At 49.3% G+C, this 22001-nt stretch overlaps 1 protein-coding gene across 1 annotated transcript in view; it reads left to right on the top strand.

Annotated features, from left to right (window-relative positions):
* Positions 1-22001, top strand: part of LOC137561911 (olfactory receptor 1468-like) — a 118390-nt gene that overhangs the window by 60610 nt on the left and 35779 nt on the right. The window contains exon 2 of the mRNA XM_068273257.1: positions 1880-2820. Coding sequence (XP_068129358.1) covers positions 1880-2820 — 941 coding nt within the window. The remainder of the gene's footprint in view (positions 1-1879; positions 2821-22001) is intronic.

Consider the following 22001-nt stretch of genomic DNA (forward strand, 5'->3'; position numbering starts at 1 on the left):
CATCTGGCGTAGAAGTAACACAGCATTTCAGCAAAAGAACATCATACCAACAGTAAAATATGGTGGTGGTAGTGTGATGGTCTGGGGTTGTTCTGCTGCTTCAGGACCTGGAAGGCTTGCTGTGATAGATGGAACCATGAATTCTACTGTCTACCAAAAAATCCTGAAGGAGAATGTCCGGCCATCTGTTCGTCAACTCAATCTGAAGCGATCTTGGGTGCTGCAGCAGGACAATTACCCAAAACACACCAGCAAATGGACCTCTGAATGGCTGAAGAAAAACAAAATGAAGACTTTGGAGTGGCCTAGTCAAAGTCCTGACCTGAATCCTATTGAGATGTTGTGGCATGACCTTAAAAAGGCGGTTCATGCTAGAAAACCCTCAAATAAAGCTGAATTGCAGCAATTCTGCAAAGATGAGTGGGCCAAAATTCCTCCAGAGCACTGTAAAAGACATGTTGCAAGTTACCGCAAACGCTTGATTGCAGTTATTGCTGCTAAGGGTGGCCCAACCAGTTATCAGGTTCAGGGGGCAATTTCTTTTTCACACAGGGCCATGTAGGTTTTGAGTTTTTTTTCTCACTAAATAATAAAGACCATCGTTTAAAACTGCATTTTGTGTTCAATTATGTTATCTTTGACTAATAGTTAACGGTTTTTGATGAGCAGAAACATTTAAGTGTGACAAACATGCAAAAGAATAAGAAATCAGGAAGGTGGCAAATAGTTTTTCACACCACTGTATATATATATATATATATATATATATATATATATATATATATATATATATATATATATATATATATATATATGCCTAGAACCATTTTCTCAAATGATGCTCAATGGTTTATCACATGGGAAGGAAGATATTGCACTGGCACCGGGTCAGGAATGCAGCAGTTTTGGCAGTGAAGCTTACTCTTACCTTTCTGTCCACTGCCTCTTCCCATGTCCGGTGTCTTCTATCCATCACTGCGGCGCTACTTCCTGTCTCTTCTCTCCTGGGAAGTCTGTGTCCTGTGACAAACACTAGAGGCTGAACTCTAGAGGCCCAACATGTATGCTGCAGGGGCTCTAGTGTTTGTTATAGGACACTGGCCCTGGAGAAAATACACAGGGAGAGGTTCCACAGGATTTAAAAAAGAAATGGGAGGAGGCATGACAGCAGAAAGGTGAGAGTAAGCTCAGCTGTCAAGCTCCAACACTCTGCATAGCCTGGGAGGGGGGAAGCAGAGGCGGGGTTGCACTTTAGAATCTCTGCCTCTGTTGCTAGAAAACCTTGTCCCGGCACTAGAGGCCACCATAAATGGGAGTTAAATAGGAGGAATTATACGTTTGGGCTACTATACAGGAGGTTGCTATAAACAACTATATAAATGACACTACACAGTATATGGATGCACTAAAAGACTATACAGACAGTATTGATATAACTTATCTGTCCAGCAATGCCAGGTTGCTCTGGTCCTTCTTTGTTTATGCCCTATGCCCATCATGATGAAAGCCTGGTCTACTTCAGTGCAGGCTTGATAAAAGGACAAGGCTGTATCCAAAAATTCCATCATAAGAGTTCTTGTGTATTTTCAGTCTTACGACTGTAACTTGGCTAGTTTATTTGACTTTACTTATACTGCCTACCTGAAATTTTGACTAATTCTGTTTTCTGTTGGATATTAGGCAGCAAAGTAGTTTAGGGGTCATTGTCAAAAGTAGTAGCGTATTGTGTAAGTAGTGATACAATAATGGAAAATTAAGACATAACTAAAATGAAAGACATCGCTTAAAAATGTCAAAATTGCTCTGTTTCGGGAGTTATACTAGGCACAATGCCTGCATGCAAAAAGGTCTAAGTTTGTTTGTTTGTTTTGTCAAACAGGCCAGCTATAGGAGTAATGTCACCACAGTCGTTCTTTTGGGATTTTACACAGGAAGATTTAATGTAGTGTTCTTCATTTTCCTTCTAATAATATATTGTCTAACCATATGTGGAAACCTATTGATCATCCTTCTGGTGTCCATCAGCAAGACCCTCCACTCTCCCATGTACTTCTTCATCACCCAACTCTCTATAACTGACATCATACTGACCACAGACGTTTCTCCTAACATGTTAAGCCTCGTGCTGCACAGAAGCGCCTCAATATCCCTTTCTAGCTGCATTGCACAGTTTTATTTCTTTGCCTTATCGGAAGCATCTCAGTGTGTCCTCCTAGCAGTGATGTCCTATGACCGTTATCTGGCCATCTGTTCCCCGCTACATTATGCCTCCATCATGAACCAGGTACTTTGTATGAAACTGGTCTTCTTGTCCTGGATCATTTTATGCATTACAGAACTCATTTTAATTCTCACCATATGTAGACTACAGTTCTGTGGACCAAACACAATTGACCATTTCTTTTGTGATTTGAATCCTTTAATTAATCTTTCTTGTTCAGATTTGTTCAGCGTTAACATGGAAATTATCTTTTTAGGAACTCCTGTGGTGGTCCTACCGTTCCTTCTGATTGTGGTTTCTTATACATACATTGTTTTAACAATATTCAAGATACCATCCTATTCAGGAAGAAGGAAATCCTTCTCCACTTGCAGCTCCCACCTGACAATTGTGTGCATATACTATGGAACTCTAATTGCCTTATACCTAATTCCAAATGAAAGGCAGTCTCAAATGACTCGTAAGATATTGGCAATGTTGTATACTGTGCTTACTCCTGTTTTAAATCCATTTATTTATAGTTTGAGGAATAAAGACATTAAGGAAGCTTTCATAAAGATATCTAACATAAACATGAACAATTTTAAAGGGAACCTGTCGTGAGATGTAGTGATGATTGTAATCAGCTAATTACGATTACGTGAAATTACGCGTACATTTTCGCAATTACGCCTTTATGTAATTACAAATTGTTAATTCAATTGACTTTGTGTATTCAGTCATAATTCGCGTAATTTCATGGCAACTTTGGTGATGTACCAAAATTGCTACATATGTTAGGGAAAATAGTGACTACAAGTAAAAAAAATAATTTTTCAAAAAGGCCTTGTAGTTTTTGAGAAAATTGATTTTAACAAATCGATGTTTTCAAAAACTACAAGGTCTTTTTGGCAATTTTTTTTCTTTAACTCGTATCCTTTATTCTCCTTAGCATATTTAGCAATTTTGGTAGCAAAAGCACGTGTGGGAGTTTTGCTATTTACTGCCAAATTTGTCATGAAACTACGTGTAAAATAAATGTCAATTTATGCGTAATTATGAATGCTTACAATCACATAAAGAATTAATTATGCTTTTCCCCAAAATTTTGCAATATGATCACAATGCATAATTTGCAAATTGTGATGCGTAATTATGCATAGGCGTAATTTCTGTTTATCACTAGTGAGATGTATTGCCTTTTAAACAATGTATGTTTTCTGGCTGTGCCCCTGATCCTGTGTCTATAATACTTTTAGCCATAGACCCTTAACAAACATGCAGACCAGGTGCTCTGGCTCAAGTCTGACTGAGTTAGCCCTATGCTTGTTTCAGGGTTGTGACTTAGACACTATTGTAGCCAGAAGATCAACAGGACCACTAGATCACTGGAATAGTTTAAAAATAAATAGATACAGTAGCCAGGGATGCTCTCGTGAGTAATAATGAGTGCTTAAGCACACAAATTTGTGATTCAAATGAGCTTTAATTAGCTCAGGTGTGCGACAGGGAGTGAAGGGGTTATTTACCCATAATTGTGGGTCCTCCCTGCGCTCCAAATAGCTTGCACGCATCCTATTGTTCACATTGCAAGACTCACTGCTTGCACTTCTTCCTTCAAGACTGGAAGGAGGAAGGACGTGGTGGTGAGGCTTGCAACGCAATCAATAGGATGTGTGCAAGCTATTTGGAGCGCACGGAGGACCCGCAATTATGGGTAAATAACTTCACTCCCTGCCGCACACCTTAGATAATTAAAGCTCATTTAAATCACAAATTTGCGTGCTTAAGCACTCGTTATTACTCGTGAGAACATCACTGACGGTAGCCTCTGTATCACTCTTGACTCAAATTCACTTTAAGTAGTAAGTTGAAATGGTCTAACTCTGCATGTGATAATAGTTTTGTCTGTCATATCAAAAATCTTCCAGGATCAACTTTTAAGAAGTTTCCAATTCTTTCGCAGATTGTAAACTTTATTGCTTTTACAAGGAACAATGATATGCCAAGGTTTCAAGACCATGTGGGGTCTTTTTAGTAGACATGCTCATGGCAAAAATCTATGGGGTAACATGTGCTTGAACATGTATTTACCCAGTCTATGATCCCAGTACATTTAGGAATATCATTGCTGCCTCACAGATTATTGCCACGAGCATGTTGCCTTGGTAGCAGGAAAAAAAGGGTGCTGATTAACCTCCCTGGCGTTCTATTAAAATCGCCAGGGAGGCTGCGGGAGGGTTTTTTTTAAATTAAAAAAAAAGTATTTCATGCAGCCAACTGAAAGTTGGCTGCATGAAAGCCCACTAGAGGGCGCTCCGGAAGCGTACTTTCGATCGCCTCCGGCAATCGAAAGTAACAAGATAGGCCGCAATGAGCGGCCTATCTTGTTTCGCTTTCCTCGTCGCCATGGCGACAAGCGGAGTGACGTCATGGACGTCAGTCGACGTCCTGACGTCAGAGCCGCCCGATCCAGCCCCTAGCGCCGGCCGGAACTGTTTGTTCCGGCTGCGCTGGGCTCGGGCGGCTGGGGGGACCCTCTTTCGCCGCTGCACGCGGCGGATCGCCGCGGAGCGGCGGCGATCGGGCAGCACACGCGGCTGGCAAAGTGCCGGCTGCGTGTGCTGCTTTTTTCAGACTGCAAATCGGCCCAGCAGGGCCTGAGCGGCGACCTCCGGCGGCATACCCCGAGCTCAGCTCGGGATTACCGCCAAGGAGGTTAAGGGTGGCCAAAAATGCAATTATTGTTAATACAGCGAAAAAAAGCAGAAAAAAGGGTGCCGCAATAAATATCATTAAGAACATTAGAACATTAAAGTTTTTGAAGCATGTTATCGTTTTAGAAGCTTGCAAAATTATAGTTTTTGTCATATTATTTTGTTTGTATGTACAATTTTTACGTTATCAAAGATATGATTGTTTCTATGTGTAAAAGGGTGTTTCTATAGAGAGAGTGGTTAGGTTTAGGCAACACTGGGGGGTGGTTAGGATTAGGCACCACCAGGGGGAGTGGTTAGTGTTAGGTGCCACCAGGAGAGTGGTTAGTTTTAGGCGCCACCAGGGGAGGGTTCTGTATGAGAGTCGGGTTGGGTTAAGCTGTATTTTTGGGCACCACCTGGGCAGTGGTTAGTTTTAGGCAACACCGGGGGGTGGTTAGGCTTAGGCACCACCGGGTGGTTAGGCTTAGGCACCACCGGTGGGTGGTTAGGGTTAGGCACCACCAGGGGAGGGTTCTATATGAGAGTCGGGTTGGGTTAAGCTGTATTGTTGGGCACCACCCGGGCGGTGGTTAGGCTTAGGCACCACCGGGTGGTTAGGCTTAGGCACCACCGAGGGGTGGTTAGGGTTAGTCGCCACCAGGGAAGTGGTTAGTTTTAGGCACCACCAGGGGAGGGTTCTGTATGAGAGTAGGGTTGGGTTAAGCTGTATTGTTAAATGACATAACGATTTTTAACGTTAAGATATTTTCATTATTATTTCCCATCTGTTTTTACAAGGGTATTTATTGTTAACCAATTTGACAAGGATAAGTAGATGTACAGAGGCGCAAAAAGGATAAAATATGCTAAAATGTTTAAAATATTCGGGTGGAGGCGGTGGACCGGCCACTCAGAAATAGACTTGATGCTGTCGCTTAAGATAAAGACAATTTATTCACATACTCCATGAACAGAACCGCAACGCGTTTCACAGGTATATTCCCGCTTCCTCAGGCAATAAACAGATAGGAGTACACAGTACAGTCTCAAGGTCACGAATAGCGCCTTTACATAGTCTAGATACACATCACAATCTCTCCCCTACCAGGTCACAGTGTCAGCTAACAGCAGGGGGGGAAAAGAAGCACCCGCTCAGCCTAGTGTTGGGCGAACAGTGTTCGCCACTGTTCGGGTTCTGCAGAACATCACCCTGTTCGGGTGATGTTCGAGTTCGGCCGAACACCTGATGGTGCTCGGCCAAACCGTTCGGCCGCATGGCCGAACTAAGAGCGCATGGCCGAACGTTCCCCGAACGTTCGGCTAGCGCTGTGATTGGCCGAACGGGTCACGTGGTTCGGACCCGAACACGCTCTGATTGGCCGAACGGTCACGTGGCTCGGGTAAATAAATACCCGAACCACGTCATATCTCCGCCATTTCTCTGTGGGTTTAGCTTTGGGTAGGCAGGCAGGGTAGTTCGCTCTCCAGCCACGCTAGCCAGGGTCCCCCCCAGTCATTGTGTGTCGCTGCTGGGAACAGTAGTACACCGCTCGCTCAGCCACACTATATATAGCATTGTTTACTGCCACTGTGTACCTCGCTCAGCCACACTATATATAGCATTGTTTACTGCCTCTCTGTGTACACCGCTCAGCCAGACTATATAGCATTGTGTGTACTGCCACTGTGTACCTCGCTCAGCCACACTATATAGCATTGTGTGTACTGCCACTCTGTGTACACCGCTCAGCCAGACTATATAGCATTGTGTGTACTGCCACTCTGTGTACACGGCTCAGCCAGACTATATAGCATTGTGTGTACTGCCACTCTGTGTACACTGCTCAGCCAGACTATATAGCATTGTGTGTACTGCCACTCTGTGTACACCGCTCAGCCAGACTATTTAGCATTGTGTGTACTGCCACTCTGTGTACACCGCTCAGCCAGAATATATAGCATTGTGTGTACTGCCACTCTGTGTACACCGCTCAGCCAGACTATATAGCATTGTGTGTACTGCCACTCTGTGTACACCGCTCAGCCACACTATATAGCATTGTTTACTGCCACTCTGTGTACACCACTCAGCCACACTATATAGCATTGTTTATTGCCACTCTGTGTACACCGCTCAGCCACACTATATAGCATTGTGTGTACTGCCACTCTGTGTACACCGCTCAGCCAGACTATATAGCATTGTGTGTACTGCCACTCTGTGTACACCGCTCAGCCAGACTATATAGCATTGTTTACTGCCACTCTGTGTACACCGCTCAGCCACACTATATAGCATTGCTTACTGCCACTCTGTGTACACCGCTCAGCCACACTATATAGCATTGTGTGTACTGCCACTCTGTGTACACCGCTCAGCCACACTATATAGCATTGTTTATTGCCACTCTGTGTACACCGCTCAGCCAGACTATATAGCATTGTTTACTGCCACTCTGTGTACACCGCTCAGCCACACTATATAGCATTGTTTAATGCCACTCTGTGTACACCGCTCAGCCACACTATATAGCATTGTGTCTACTGCCACTCTGTGTACACCGCTCAGCCAGACTATATAGCATTGTGTGTACTGCCACTCTGTGTACACCGCTCAGCCAGACTATATAGCATTGTTTACTGCCACTCTGTGTACACCGCTCAGCCAGACTATATAGCATTGTTTATTGCCACTCTGTGTACACCGCTCAGCCAGACTATATAGCATTGTGTGTACTGCCACTCTGTGTACACCGCTCAGCCACACTATATAGCATTGTTTATTGCCACTCTGTGTACACCGCTCAGCCAGACTATATAGCATTGTTTACTGCCACTCTGTGTACACCGCTCAGCCACACTATATAGCATTGTGTCTACTGCCACTCTGTGTACACTGCTCAGCCAGACTATATAGCATTGTGTGTACTGCCACTCTGTGTACACCGCTCAGCCAGACTATATAGCATTGTTTACTGCCACTCTGTGTACACGGCTCAGCCAGACTATATAACATTGTTTACTGCCACTCTGTGTACACGGCTCAGCCACACTATATAGCATTGTTTACTGCCACTTTGTGTACACCGCTCAGCCAGACTATATAGCATTGTATGTACTGCCACTCTGTGTACACCGCTCAGCCAGACTATATAGCATTGTGTTTACTGCCACTCTGTGTACACCGCTCAGCCACACTATATAGCATTGCATACTCTGCCAGTCAGTGTGTATATTGCTGGGATCAGTAATACTCCACTCACCGCCAACCACTATATGAGCTCACCATGAGTTCCTCAGAGACCACCGCTGGGAGCAGCACTCCCAACAACAGCAACAGCCAACGCCCCACGCAAGCTATAACATCCACCCCAGCAGCCAGTGGTCAGCAGCAGCCCTCCCCGGAGGAGAACGTTGTGTCCATCGGTCCGTCTCCAGAGCGATTAATGAGGGCTGCCATTGAGGAGATGATGGGGCCTGATGTGGAGGAGGAGGTCTGGCTCAGGCCAGCATCCCAAGTTAATGTTGAGGACGATGAGGGGTCTGTGTCTGGGGATGTTGGGGTGGCAGAGGTGGTGGGTGGGTCAGACTCAGGAGAAGAGTTGTATGATGAGGATGATGATCGGGACCATCTGTATGTGCCACAGAGTCCGACCCCGGAAAACATGTTGTATCGTGTGTTTAGGTACTAAAATCTGCGTTCCCAGTAGTGTTGGGCGAACAGTGTTCGCCACTGTTCGGGTTCTGCAGAACATCACCCCGTTCGGGGTGACTATATAGCAGACTATATAGCATTGTGTTTACTGCCACTCTGTGTACACGGCTCAGCCACACTATATAGCATTGTGTTTACTGCCACTCTGTGTCTGCTGGGAACAGTAGTACACCGCTCACCCGCCACTGTATAGCATTGTGCTCTGTGTCGCTGCTGGCAATAGTGGTACACCGCTCACCCACCACTGTATAGCATTTCTGTACTGCCACTGTACTGCTGCCAGTCAGCGTGTACTTTAAGGATAAGTGAAATGAGGAAGAAATCCGGTGAAAGAGGGAGGGGCAAGGGAAGAGGTGTTTCCCCTGACGGTTCACGTACAGGCCACAGGGGAGCACCCAAGAAAACCCACTCAATACCTCCCATGTTGTCCAGGACAACCACCCTCACAGATCCAAAAGAACAGGACCAGATAATTACTTGGATGACCTCTCAAGCGTCCAGCAGTGGGTTAAGCAGCACCAGCACATCACACACGAGATCCGAGTCCTCAGCCAGTTACAAGGAGCCAGTGGGCACAAAGCTGACACAACCGGCAGCGACACCACGCACACAACTGCCAGATAACCAGACGACGTTGAAGTGAGCTGCGCAGAGGTTGTTCTGGGGAGCTCTACTCCACGGCGGCGGCCCCCCACAATGACATATGACGAGTTTGAGGAGATGGAAGAGGAGGGTATGGACAATGTGGACATAGACCCAGATTTTGTTTGTGAACGAGAATATCGCCATCGTAGCAGCAGCACAGATGAGTCTGTTGAAGAACCCACTGCTGCACGAGTTCGCCTTGTGCCACAAGGTAGGCGGCGCGCAATTTCAGGCACCACAAGCGTGGAAGTTCAAGTGAGAGGCAAAAGAGGCGCAAACAGAAATCGCCAGCAAGGCAGGTGCTCCAAAGTCTGGGCTTTCTTTGAAGACTGCACTGAGGATGTTACCATGGCGATTTGCAAGGTGTGCAAGACCTGCCTGAGCAGGGGGAAAAGTATTAACAACCTCTCCACCACCAGCATGAGCCGCCACATGCTATCCAAACATCCCACTCTGTGGGCAAACGCGGCAGGACAGGGTACCACCAGCAACACTGCCTCCCTTGGGTTCACCAGACTCACCACCAGACCCGCCTCAGCAGCAGCAGTAGCCCAGCCATTGCGTGGTTCACAACATTCACAAACATCAGACGACGCTGACACTGTCACTTTCCGGAGTAGTGCTCTTGAGGTCTCCCAGTCTTCATCAAACACAACAACCAACAGCCCTTCGGTGTGCAGCCCTACGGTTCAGTTGTCTGTCTCGGAGATGTTTGAGCGCAAGAGGAAATTGCCAGCAAATGACCCCCGGGCCGTGGCAGTAACAGCCAGCATAGCCAAGCTTCTGGCCTGCGAAATGCTGCCATATCGAGTGGTGGAGACAAACAGCTTCAAGGGCATGATGTCAGTGGCCATCCCACGTTACGTGGTTCCCAGCCACTACCACTTTGCGCGCTCTGCAGTGCCTGAGTTGCATGAGCACTAGAGTTGGGCCGAACCTCCGATTTTCGGTTCGCGAACTTTCGCGAAAGGTTCGGTTCGCGTTAAAGTTCGCGAACCGCAATAGACTTCAATGGGGATGCGAACTTTGAAAAAAAAAAATAATTATGCTGGCCACAAAAGTGATGGAAAAGATGTTTCAAGGGGTCTAACACCTGGAGGGGGGGATGGCGGAGTGGGATACATGCCAAAAGTCCCCGGGAAAAATCTGGATTTGACGCAAAGCAGCGTTTTAAGGGCAGAAATCACATTGAATGCTAAATGACAGGCCTAAAGTGCTTTCAAACATCTTGCATGTGTATACATCAATCAGGTAGTGTAATTAAGGTACTGCTTCACAATGACACACCAAACTCATCGTGTAACGCACCGCAAACAGCTGTTTGTGTAGTGACGGCCGTGCTTTACTGGTGCGCACCATGGCGAGAGTGCAGGTTTTGGTGGCTTTACAGCCCATATGGTCACCTGGCTGATGTAGCTGAATGACAGAACAGTGACTGTCCAGCTGATCAAATTTGGTCTGACCACAATGAGGCAACGACCTTATTATCGTGGGTGTGCCCCCCGAGACACTCATCTAGGCGCCGGTCATTGCTCCATTGTGATACGCAAGCCCCTTCACCACGGCAAGGTAATGATCACGAAGGGGAATGGGCGCATGTACATGCCTTTTCTTTTGTTGTTGCAGCTGCCCGCAGTGCAGCCAGAAAAATTAGGCAGTCATGTACACGCACCCGAAAAATTATTACAGCGGCCGCTGCTAGCAGCGGCCTAAAAAATTCAGCAATCCGCCTGGAGTCCCGGACCCTGTTGGTGGTGGCGGAGAAGGTAGTCAAGCGGCCTGCAGGCAGACATGCTGTGTGGAGGGACTGGGAGCGACTTAGTCTTCTTGGGGCAGGCCAGGCAGCCAGTCACACGGCGTGCAGGCAGAGATGCTGTATGTGCGGGGACTGACTTAGTCTTGGGGCGGGCAGCAGCCCTCCGGGATCCATGCCTCATTCATTTTGATAAAGGTGAGGTACTTAACACTTTTGTGACTTAGGCGACTTCTGTTCTCTGTGACAATGCCTCCAGCTGCGCTGAAGGTCCTTTCTGAGAGGACGCTTGCGGCAGGGCAGGAGAGAAGTTGGATGGCAAATTGGGACAGCTCTGGCCACAGGTCAAGCCTGCGCACCCAGTAGTTCAAGGGTTCCTCATCGCTGTTCACAGCAGTATCTACATCCACACTTAAGGCCAGGTAGTCGGCTACCTGCCGTTCCAGGCGTTGGTGGAGGGTGGATCCGGAAGGGCTACGGCGAGGCGTTGGACTAAAGAACGTCCGCATGTCCGACATCACCATGAGATCGCTGGAGCGTCCTGTCTTTGACTGCGTGGACACGGGAGGAGGATTAGTGGCAGTGGTACCTTGCTGGCGTTGTGCCGTCACATCACCCTTAAAGGCATTGTAAAGCATAGTTGACAGCTGGTTCTGCATGTGCTGCATCCTTTCCACCTTCCGGTGAGTTGGTAACAGGTCCGCCACTTTGTGCCTGTACCGAGGGTCTAGTAGTGTGGCCACCCAGTACAGCTCATTCCCCTTGAGGTTTTTTATACGGGGGTCCCTCAACAGGCAGGACAGCATAAAAGACGACATCTGCACAAAGTCGGATCCAGTACCCTCCATCTCCTCTTGCTCTTCCTCAGTGACGTCAGGTAAGTCAACCTCCTCCCCCCAGCCGCGAACAATACCACGGGAAGGTTGAGCAGCACAAGCCCCTTGCGATGCCTGCTGAGGTTGTTCTCCTGCCGCTGTCCCCTCCTCCTCCTCCTCCTCCTCCCCCAAAGAAACACCTTGCTCATCATCCTCTGAGTCTGATTCGTCTTCTGCACACGACTTCTCTTCTTCCTCCTCCTCCCCCCTCTGTGCTGCCGCAGGTGTTGAGGAAACAGCTGGGTCTGATGAAAATTGGTCCCATGCCTGTTCCTGCCGTAACGGTTCCTGGTCACGCTCATTCACAGCTTCATCCGCCACTCTACGCACAGCACGCTCCAAGAAGTAAGCGTAGGGAATTAAGTCGCTGATGGTGCCCTCACTGCGGCTCACCAGGTTGGTCACCTCCTCAAACGGCCGCATGAGCCTGCATGCATTCTCCATCAGTGTCCAGTTGTCGGGCCAGAACATCCCCATCTTCCCAGACTGTTACATTCTACTGTAGTTGTAGAGGTAGTGGGTCACGGCTTTCTTCTGTTCTAGCAGGCGGGAGAACATGAGCAGGGTCGAGTTCCAGCGAGTCGGGCTATCGCAAATGAGGCGTCTCACCGGCATGTTGTTTTTGCGCTGAATTTCCGCAAAGCGTGCCATGGCTGTGTAAGACCGCCTCAAATGCCCACAGAACTTCCTGGCCTGCTTCAGGACATTCGCTAAGCCAGGGTACTTTGCCACAAATCTTTGAACCACTAGATTCATGACATGTGCCATGCAGGGTATGTGTGTCAGCTTCCCCATATGCAAAGCGGCAAGCAGATTGCTGCCGTTGTCGCACACCACGTTGCCTATCTCCAGGTGGTGCGGGGTCAGCCACTCATCCACCTGTTTCTTAAGAGCAGCCAGGAGAGCTGCTCCAGTGTGACTCTCCGCTTTGAGACAAGCCATGTCTAAGATGGCGTGACACCGTCGTACCTGGCATGCAGCATAGGCCCTGCGGAGCTGGGGCTGTGTAGCTGGAGAGGAGAACTGCCACTCAGCCAAGGAGGAGGAGGACAGCGAAGAGCATGTAGCAGGAGGAGAGGAGGTGGCAGGAGGCCTGCCTGCAAGCCGTGGAGGTGTCACAATTTGGTCCGCTGCGCCCTGCTTGCCATCGTTCACCACCAGGTTCACCCAATGGGCTGTGTAGGTAATGTAGCGGCCCTGCCCGTGCTTGGCAGACCAGGCATCCGTGGTCAGGTGTACCCTTGACCCAACGCTCTTCGCAAGAGATGACACCACTTGCCTCTCAACTTCACGGTGCAGTTGGGGTATGGCCTTTCTCGAAAAATAAGTGCGGCCTGGCATCTTCCACTGCGGTGTTCCGATGGCCACAAATTTACGGAAGGCCTCAGAGTCCACCAGCCGGTATGGTAACAGCTGCCGAGCTAACAGTTCCGCCACGCCAGCTGTCAGACGCCGGGCAAGGGGGTGACTGGCCGAAATTGGCTTCTTCCGCTCAAACATTTCCTTCACGGACACCTGACTGCTGCTGTGGGCAGAGGAGCAGGAACCGCTCAAGGGCAGAGGCGGAGTGGAGGAGGGTGCCTGTGAAGGTGGAAGGGAGAAAGCGGCAGAAGCAGATAATGCACCTGATGGAGGAGGAAGAGGAGAAGGAGGGTGGCTTTGCTTTTGTGTGCTGCTGCTGCTTTTGCTCAGGTGGCCATCCCATTGCTGTTTCTGCCTTTTCTCCAGGTGCCTTCGTAAGGCACTTGTCCCTACGTGAGTGTTGGCCTTTCCACGGCTCAATTTTTGTTGGCAGAGCGAACAGATGGCTTTGCTCCGATCTGAGGCACACACATGAAAAAATTTCCACACCGCTGAGCCACCCTGGGATGTGGGCACTATGGGGACCTCAGCAGCTGATGCTGAAGGGCAAGTTGGCTGGCTGTACATAGGTGGCAATACATGGTGCCGGACACTGCCACCAGCTGTTTCTGACGAAGAGCTGCCCCAGCTTCTTTCAGCAACTTCTCTCCTCCTCCTACTCTCTGACTCCCCCTCTGAACTGTCCCCCTCTTCATCTCCTCTATTGGGTACATACAGAGGATCCCTATCATCGTCATCATCGTAATCATCCTGCCCAGCTTCGCTTGCCTCAGACAAATCCAAACATGCACCAACATCAGTAGGTCCTTCATCCTCCTTACACGTTACATCCATAATGTTGCCGCGTAACTCAGACATATGAGCTGGTGAAAATTCATCTGGCTGTAACAACAATGGCTGTGCATCAGTGATTTCACCACTAAATAATTCTTGCGAAGTGTCAAATGCAGCGGAAGTGGTGCTAGTAGTAGCGCTGGTGGCTGAGCAAGATGAGGTGTTCTGTGTCGCTAAATACTCAACCACGTCCTGACAATCTTGGGAGGTGATGGGACGTGCCTTCTTCCGAGCACTGTACTGTGGGCCAGGTCCACACGAAATTACATTTACACGACCTCGCGCAGACCTGCCGGGTGGCCTTCCTCTGGCTCTGCCACTACCTCTTCCTCTACCTGTTTTGTCCATATCGGGTATGCACGGAGTGGTATATCACACTGCGTGCACTCACGTAGGTAGGTGGGTTCACTTAACTGCACAGGTATGCGCACTGATGCGGTGGGTTCACTGAACAGAACAGGTATACAGTGGCGGGTTCACAGAACAGGTATGCAGTGGCGTGTCCACTGAACAGAACAGGTATGCAGTGGCGGGTTCACTAAACAGAACAGGTATACAGTGGCGGTTCACTAAACAGAACAGGTATGCAGTGGCGGGTCCACTGAACAGAACAGGTATGCAGTGGCGGGTTCACTTAACTGCACAGGTATGCGCACTGATGCGGTGGGTTCACTGAACAGAACAGGTATGCAGTGGCGGGTTCACTAAACAGAACAGGTATACAGTGGCGGTTCACTAAACAGAACAGGTATGCAGTGGCGGGTCCACTGAACAGAACAGGTATGCAGTGGCGGGTTCACTAAACAGAACAGGTATGCAGTGGCGGGTCCACTGAACAGAACAGGTATGCAGTGGTGGGTTCACTAAACAGAACAGGTATGCAGTGGCGGGTCCACTGAACAGAACAGGTATGCAGTGGCGGGTTCACTAAACAGAACAGGTATACAGTGGCGGTTCACTAAACAGAACAGGTATGCAGTGGCGGGTCCACTGAACAGAACAGGTATGCAGTGGCGGGTTCACTTAACTGCACAGGTATGCGCAATGATGCGGTGGGTCCACTGAACAGAACAGGTATGCAGTGGCGGGTTCACTAAACAGAACAGGTATACAGTGGCGGTTCACTAAACAGAACAGGTATGCAGTGGCGGGTCCACTGAACAGAACAGGTATGCAGTGGCGGGTTCACTTAACTGCACAGGTATGCGCACTGATGCGGTGGGTTCACTGAACAGAACAGGTATGCAGTGGCGGGTTCACTAAACAGAACAGGTATACAGTGGCGGTTCACTAAACAGAACAGGTATGCAGTGGCGGGTTCACTTAACTGCACAGGTATGCGCACTGATGCGGTGGGTTCACTGAACAGAACAGGTATGCAGTGGCGGGTTCACTAAACAGAACAGGTATACAGTGGCGGTTCACTAAACAGAACAGGTATGCAGTGGCGGGTCCACTGAACAGAACAGGTATGCAGTGGCGGGTTCACTTAACTGCACAGGTATGCGCACTGATGCGGTGGGTTCACTGAACAGAACAGGTATGCAGTGGCGGGTTCACTAAACAGAACAGGTATACAGTGGCGGTTCACTAAACAGAACAGGTATGCAGTGGCGGGTCCACTGAACAGAACAGGTATGCAGTGGCGGTTCACTAAACAGAACAGGTGTGCAGTGGCGGGTCCACTGAACAGAACAGGTATGCAGTGGCGAGTTCACTTAACTGCACAGGTATGCGCACTGATGCGGTGGGTCCACTGAACAGAACAGGTATGCAGTGGCGGGTTCACTAAACAGAACAGGTATACAGTGGCGGTTCACTAAACAGAACAGGTATGCAGTGGCGGGTCCACTGAACAGAACAGGTATGCAGTGGCGGGTTCACTAAACAGAACAGGTATGCAGTGGCGGGTCCACTGAACAGAACAGGTATGCAGTGGTGGGTTCACTAAACAGAACAGGTATGCAGTGGCGGGTCCACTGAACAGAACAGGTATGCAGTGGCGGGTTCACTAAACAGAACAGGTATACAGTGGCGGTTCACTAAACAGAACAGGTATGCAGTGGCGGGTCCACTGAACAGAACAGGTATGCAGTGGCGGGTTCACTTAACTGCACAGGTATGCGCACTGATGCGGTGGGTCCACTGAACAGAACAGGTATGCAGTGGCGGGTTCACTAAACAGAACAGGTATACAGTGGCGGTTCACTAAACAGAACAGGTATGCAGTGGCGGGTCCACTGAACAGAACAGGTATGCAGTGGCGGGTTCACTTAACTGCACAGGTATGCGCACTGATGCGGTGGGTTCACTGAACAGAACAGGTATGCAGTGGCGGGTTCACTAAACAGAACAGGTATACAGTGGCGGTTCACTAAACAGAACAGGTATGCAGTGGCGGGTTCACTTAACTGCACAGGGATGCGCACTGATGCGGTGGGTTCACTGAACAGAACAGGTATGCAGTGGCGGGTTCACTAAACAGAACAGGTATACAGTGGCGGTTCACTAAACAGAACAGGTATGCAGTGGCGGGTCCACTGAACAGAACAGGTATGCAGTGGCGGGTTCACTTAACTGCACAGGTATGCGCACTGATGCGGTGGGTTCACTGAACAGAACAGGTATGCAGTGGCGGGTTCACTAAACAGAACAGGTATACAGTGGCGGTTCACTAAACAGAACAGGTATGCAGTGGCGGGTCCACTGAACAGAACAGGTATGCAGTGGCGGTTCACTAAACAGAACAGGTATGCAGTGGCGGGTCCACTGAACAGAACAGGTATGCAGTGGTGGGTTCACAGCACAGGTATGCAGTGGTGGGTTCACAGCACAGGTATGCAGTGGTGGGTTCACAGCACAGGTATGCAGTGGTGGGTTCACAGCACAGGTATGCAGTGGTGGGTTCAATGAACAGGTATACAGTGGCGGGTCCACTGAACAGAACAGGTATGCAGTGGTGGGTTCACAGCACAGGTATGCAGTGGTGGATTCACAGCACAGGTATGCAGTGGTGGGTTCACAGAACAGGTATGCAGCCAGACAGGAACAAGCTAAGCCTAACTAATCTTTCCCTGAGAGACAGTCTGCAGCAGCTCGCCCTACTCTGACTAATGCAGGCACACGAGTGGCCGTAATGGCCGCCGCTGCCTGCCTTATATAAGGGGGGGTGGGGCTCCAGGGGCTAGTGTAGCCTAATTGGCTACACTGGGCCTGCTGACTGTGATGTAGAGGGTCAAAGTTGACCCTCCATGTGCATTATGGGGCGAACCGAACTTCCGCAAAGGTTCGCCTGCGGGACGCGAACGCGAACCACTGAAGTTCGCATGGAACCGTTCGCAGGCGAACCGTTCGGCCCAACTCTAATGAGCACGTGGTCAGCAAAATAACCCGAAGCTTGAAGAATGCCGTTGCCTGCAAGGTTCACCTCACCACTGACACCTGGACGAGTGCGTTCGGCCAGGGTCGATACATCTCCCTTACCGCGCACTGGGTGAACCTTGTGGAGCCTGGCAGCGATTTCTCACCTGCTACGGCGCGGGTGTTGCCCACGCCGCAAACAGCTGCACCGCCGTCCCTCCCACTGGATAACAACAGCAGCACCTACCTCTCTGACTCCTTCTCCTCCAACGCATCTCAAAGCTGTACCTCATCCGGAAACGCTAACCCAGCACCAGCAGCAGTAGGATCGTGGAAGCAGTGCAGCACAGCTGTTGGCATGCGTCAGCAAGCGTTGCTGAAGCTGATCTGCCTTGGGGATAAGCAGCACACAGGGGAGGACATTTGGAGGGGAATAAAGGAACAGACGGATTTGTGGCTGGCACCGCTGGACCTGAAACCGGGCATGAAGCTAGACACCTGGCACGAACTGGCAATGTACGCAATAGAGGTGCTGGCTTGCCCGGCAGCCAGCGTTATGTCGGAACACTGTTTCAGTGCTGCCGGAGGCATCGTCACAGATCGGCGTATCCGCCTCTCCACAGAAAATGCAGACCGTCTGACTCAAATTAAAATGAATCAATCCTGGATTGGAAACGACTACGCAACACTCCAGGACCCCAACCAAGTAACACGACCAATGAACATCTGGGATGGTTTAGCGTTTCCGGCCCCTGTTTATTGAACCTCTCATCTGTATTACATTTATGACTGCATGGCGGCAAAAAGCATTGCTGCTATATCCGCACGCTTTTTGTCCTCATGCAAGGCCTGGGTTGTTGTGTCTCAAAAAGCATGGCCTTCTCCTCCTGCGCCTCCTCCTGTTCCATCACGTCTGCTGCTGCTGCTGGGGTAGCGTTGCCGCGTGGTCCCTGTTTATTGAACCACTTATCTTTATTACATTTATGACTGCTTGGCGGTACAAAGCAAGCTATCCGCAAGCTTCTTGACCTCATGCAAGGCCTGGGTTGTTGTGTCTCAAAGCGTGGCCTTCTCCTCCTGCGCCTCCTCCTGTTCCATCACGTGTGCTGCTGCTGCTGGGGTAGCGTTGCCGGTCCCTGTTTATGGAACCTCTTATCTTTATTACATTTATGACTGCATGGCGGTACAAAGCATGCTATCCGCACGCTTCTTGTCCTCATGCAAGGCCTGGGTTGTTGTGTCTCAAAGCGTGGCCTTCTCCTCCTGTGCCTCCTCCTGTTCCATCACGTGTGCTGCTGCTGCTGCTGGGTTAGCGTTGCTGGTCCCTGTTTATTGAACCTCTCATCTGTATTACATTTATGACTGCATGGCGGCAAAAAGCATGTTACCTGTGCAAAGAAACATGACATTTTCCACATTTAAAAGACAGTTTTTCCTTTGAAACTTTACAATCAATTTTCTCAAAAACTATAAGCTCTTTTTCAAATATTTTTTTTCCTCTTGTACCCACTCCCAAGGTGCACATACCCTGCTAATTTGGGGTATGTAGCATGTAAGGAAGCTTTACAAAGCACAAAAGTTCGGGTCCCCATTGACTTCCATTATGTTCGGAGTTCGGCGCGAACACCCGAACATCGCGGCGATGTTCGGCGAACGTTCGCGAACCCGAACATCTAGGTGTTCGCCCAACACTAGCTCAGCCCCATCAGCCACAAACAAGCTCCAACTGATAAGGAGCATTAGGTGAGAGCGATCTTTGTGCCCTGCAGACAGCTGTGTGTTGTGCTGCAGCATAGGGAACACCATGTGCAGCTCCCACCCGGCTAAAATTAACTAGGAAGTATGGGAGGCAATGGATGACGTGTGTGCTGGGGGTGGGGATGGCTTGGCTGTCTCTCACAGAGGCGCTTAACTTGAATTCTTGTGCAGATTGCTTGATACTCCTCCCTGTATTGCCTGATGAAGCGGGATTGAGCTTGCAAAACGCGTTGCAATTTTTTTGGAGTTTCTAATAAATGTGTTTGATTGTCTGAATCGCAGTTGTTGTTGTGTCTGCTTGAGGGAGGTAAGACCACCACTTCCTCCTTCAATTTTGCCAATTAAGTTGGTTTTTAAGCTCATTTAATCTAATTTCATACTTTTGGCGCCTCTGTTCATTGTATACTATGCACTCCACGTGTTTGCTGGTGCAATGTGGGCTCATGTGTGACGTCACACATGAGCCCACGTTAATCCGGCAACCACGATGGGCGTGTGTATGAGTATTGTGGAAGGAGTCTGGAGCCATCGGTGTAGACGGACAGGTAAAGTATACTGCACCGGGCACTAGGGGCACATTTTACACTGGGGGACAGTGCAGAGGGTGGCAGATGCAGTGTCACCAAGCTGATTACTGAGAAATTTAATTCTGAAATTGATTGAGAATCGCCCTGCAGTGTATGGGCAGGCAACAGATATCTCTACAATTAGATTCAATCAGAGAGAGATCTGTCTCTTGGTCGATCTGCCCATACATCAAACAACAAACACAGAACATTTATATTGCGCTTTTCTCCTGGCGGACTCAAAGCGCCAGAGCTGCAGCCACTAGGACGCGCTCTATAGGCAGTAGCAGTGTTAGGGAGTCTTGCCCAAGGTCTCCTACTGAATAGGTGCGCAAACTTTCGCGAACCGCAATAGACTTCAATGGGGAGGCGAACTTGGAAAACTAGAAAAAATTATGCTGGCCACAAAAGTGATGGAAAAGATGTTTCAAGGGGTCTAACACCTGGACCCCCAGGTGGCGGAGTGGGATGCGTGTCAAAAGTCCCGGGGAAAAATCTGGATTTGACGCAAAGCAGCGTTTCAAGGGCAGAAATCACATTGAATGCTAAATTGCAGGCCTAAAGTGCTTTCAAACATCTTGCATGTGTATACATCAATCAGGGAGTGTAATTAGAGTACTGCTTCTTACTGACACACCAAACTTACTGTGTAACACACCGCAAACAGCTGTTTGCATAGTGACGGCCGGGCTGGACTGGTGCGCACCATGGCAATAGCGGTTTGCAAGCCCATATGGTCGCCGGGCTGTGGTAGCTCAATGAAAGAACAACAGTGACTGTCCGCCTGATCAAATATGGTCTGACCACAATCAAGCAACGACCATATTATCTTTGGTGTGCCACCCTCCCCGAGACACTCATATAGTCGGCGGTCATTGCTTCATTGTGATATGCAAGCCCCTTCACCGCGGCAAGGTAATGATCACGAAGGGGAATGGGCACATGTACATGCCTTTTGTTTTGTCGTTGCAGCTGCAGTGCAGCCAGAAAAATTAGGCAGGCATGTACACGCACCAGAAAAATTAGTATAGTGGCCACTGTTAGCAGCGGCCTTAAAAATTCAGGAATCCGCCTGGAGTCCTGGACCCTGTTGGTGGTGGCGGAGAAGGCAGTCAAGCGGCCTGCAGGCAGAGATGCTGTGTGTGGGGACTGACTTAGTCTTCGGGCGGGCAGTTGCCCTCTGGGATCCATTCATTTTGATAAAGGTGAGGTACTGAACACTGTTGTGACTTAGGCGACTTCTCTTCTCAGTGACAATGCCTCCAGCTGCACTGAAGGTCCTTTCTGACAGGACGCTTGCAGCAGAGCAAGACAGAAGTTGGATGGCAAATTGGGACAGCTCTGGTCACAGGTCAAGCCTGCGCACCCAGTAGTCCAAGGGTTCATCATCGCTGCTCACAGTGTCTACATCCACACTTAAGGCCAGGTAGTCGGCTACCTGCTGGTCCAGGCGTTGGTGGAGGGTGGATCCCGAAGGGCTACGGCAAGGCTTTGGACTAAAGAATGTCTGCATGTCCGACATCACCATGAGATCGCTGGAGCGTCCTGTCCTTGCCTGCGTGGACATGGGAGGAGGATTACTGGCAGTGGTACCTTTATTGCGTTGTGCTGTGACATCACCCTTAAACGCATTGTAAAGCATAGTTGCCAGCTTGTTCTGCACGTGCTGCATCCTTTCCGCCTTCAGGTGAGTTGGTAACAGGTCTGCCACTTTGTGCCTGTACCGAGGGTCTAGTAGCGTGGCCACCCAGTACAGGTCATTCCCCTTGAGTTTTTTTATACGGAGGTCCCTAAACAGGCTGGACTGCATGAAAGACGCCATCTGCACAAATTCAGATCCAGACATACTATCCATCTCCTCTTTCTCTTCCTGAGTGATGCTAAGCAAGTCCTCTTCCTCCCCCCAGCCACGAACAATACCACGGGAACGTGGAGCAGCACAAGCCCCCTGTGATGGCTGCTGCGGTTGTTCTTCTGCTGCCGCCTCTTCCTCCTCCACAGAAACACCTTCCTCATTATCCGAGTCTGACTCCTCTTCTTCCCCACACAACTCCTCTTCTTCCTCCTCCTCCCCCCTCTGTGCTGCCGCAGGTGTTGAGGAAACATCTGGTTCAGATGAAAATTGCTCCCTCGACTCTTCCTGCCGTAACTGTTCCTGTTCACACTCCTCCACAGCTTGATCCACCACTCTATGCATGGCACGTTCCAGGAAGTAAGCGTAGGGGATCAAGTCG

Source organism: Hyperolius riggenbachi, chromosome 3 (assembly GCF_040937935.1).
Source record: "Hyperolius riggenbachi isolate aHypRig1 chromosome 3, aHypRig1.pri, whole genome shotgun sequence".
Classification (NCBI taxonomy): domain Eukaryota; kingdom Metazoa; phylum Chordata; class Amphibia; order Anura; family Hyperoliidae; genus Hyperolius; species Hyperolius riggenbachi.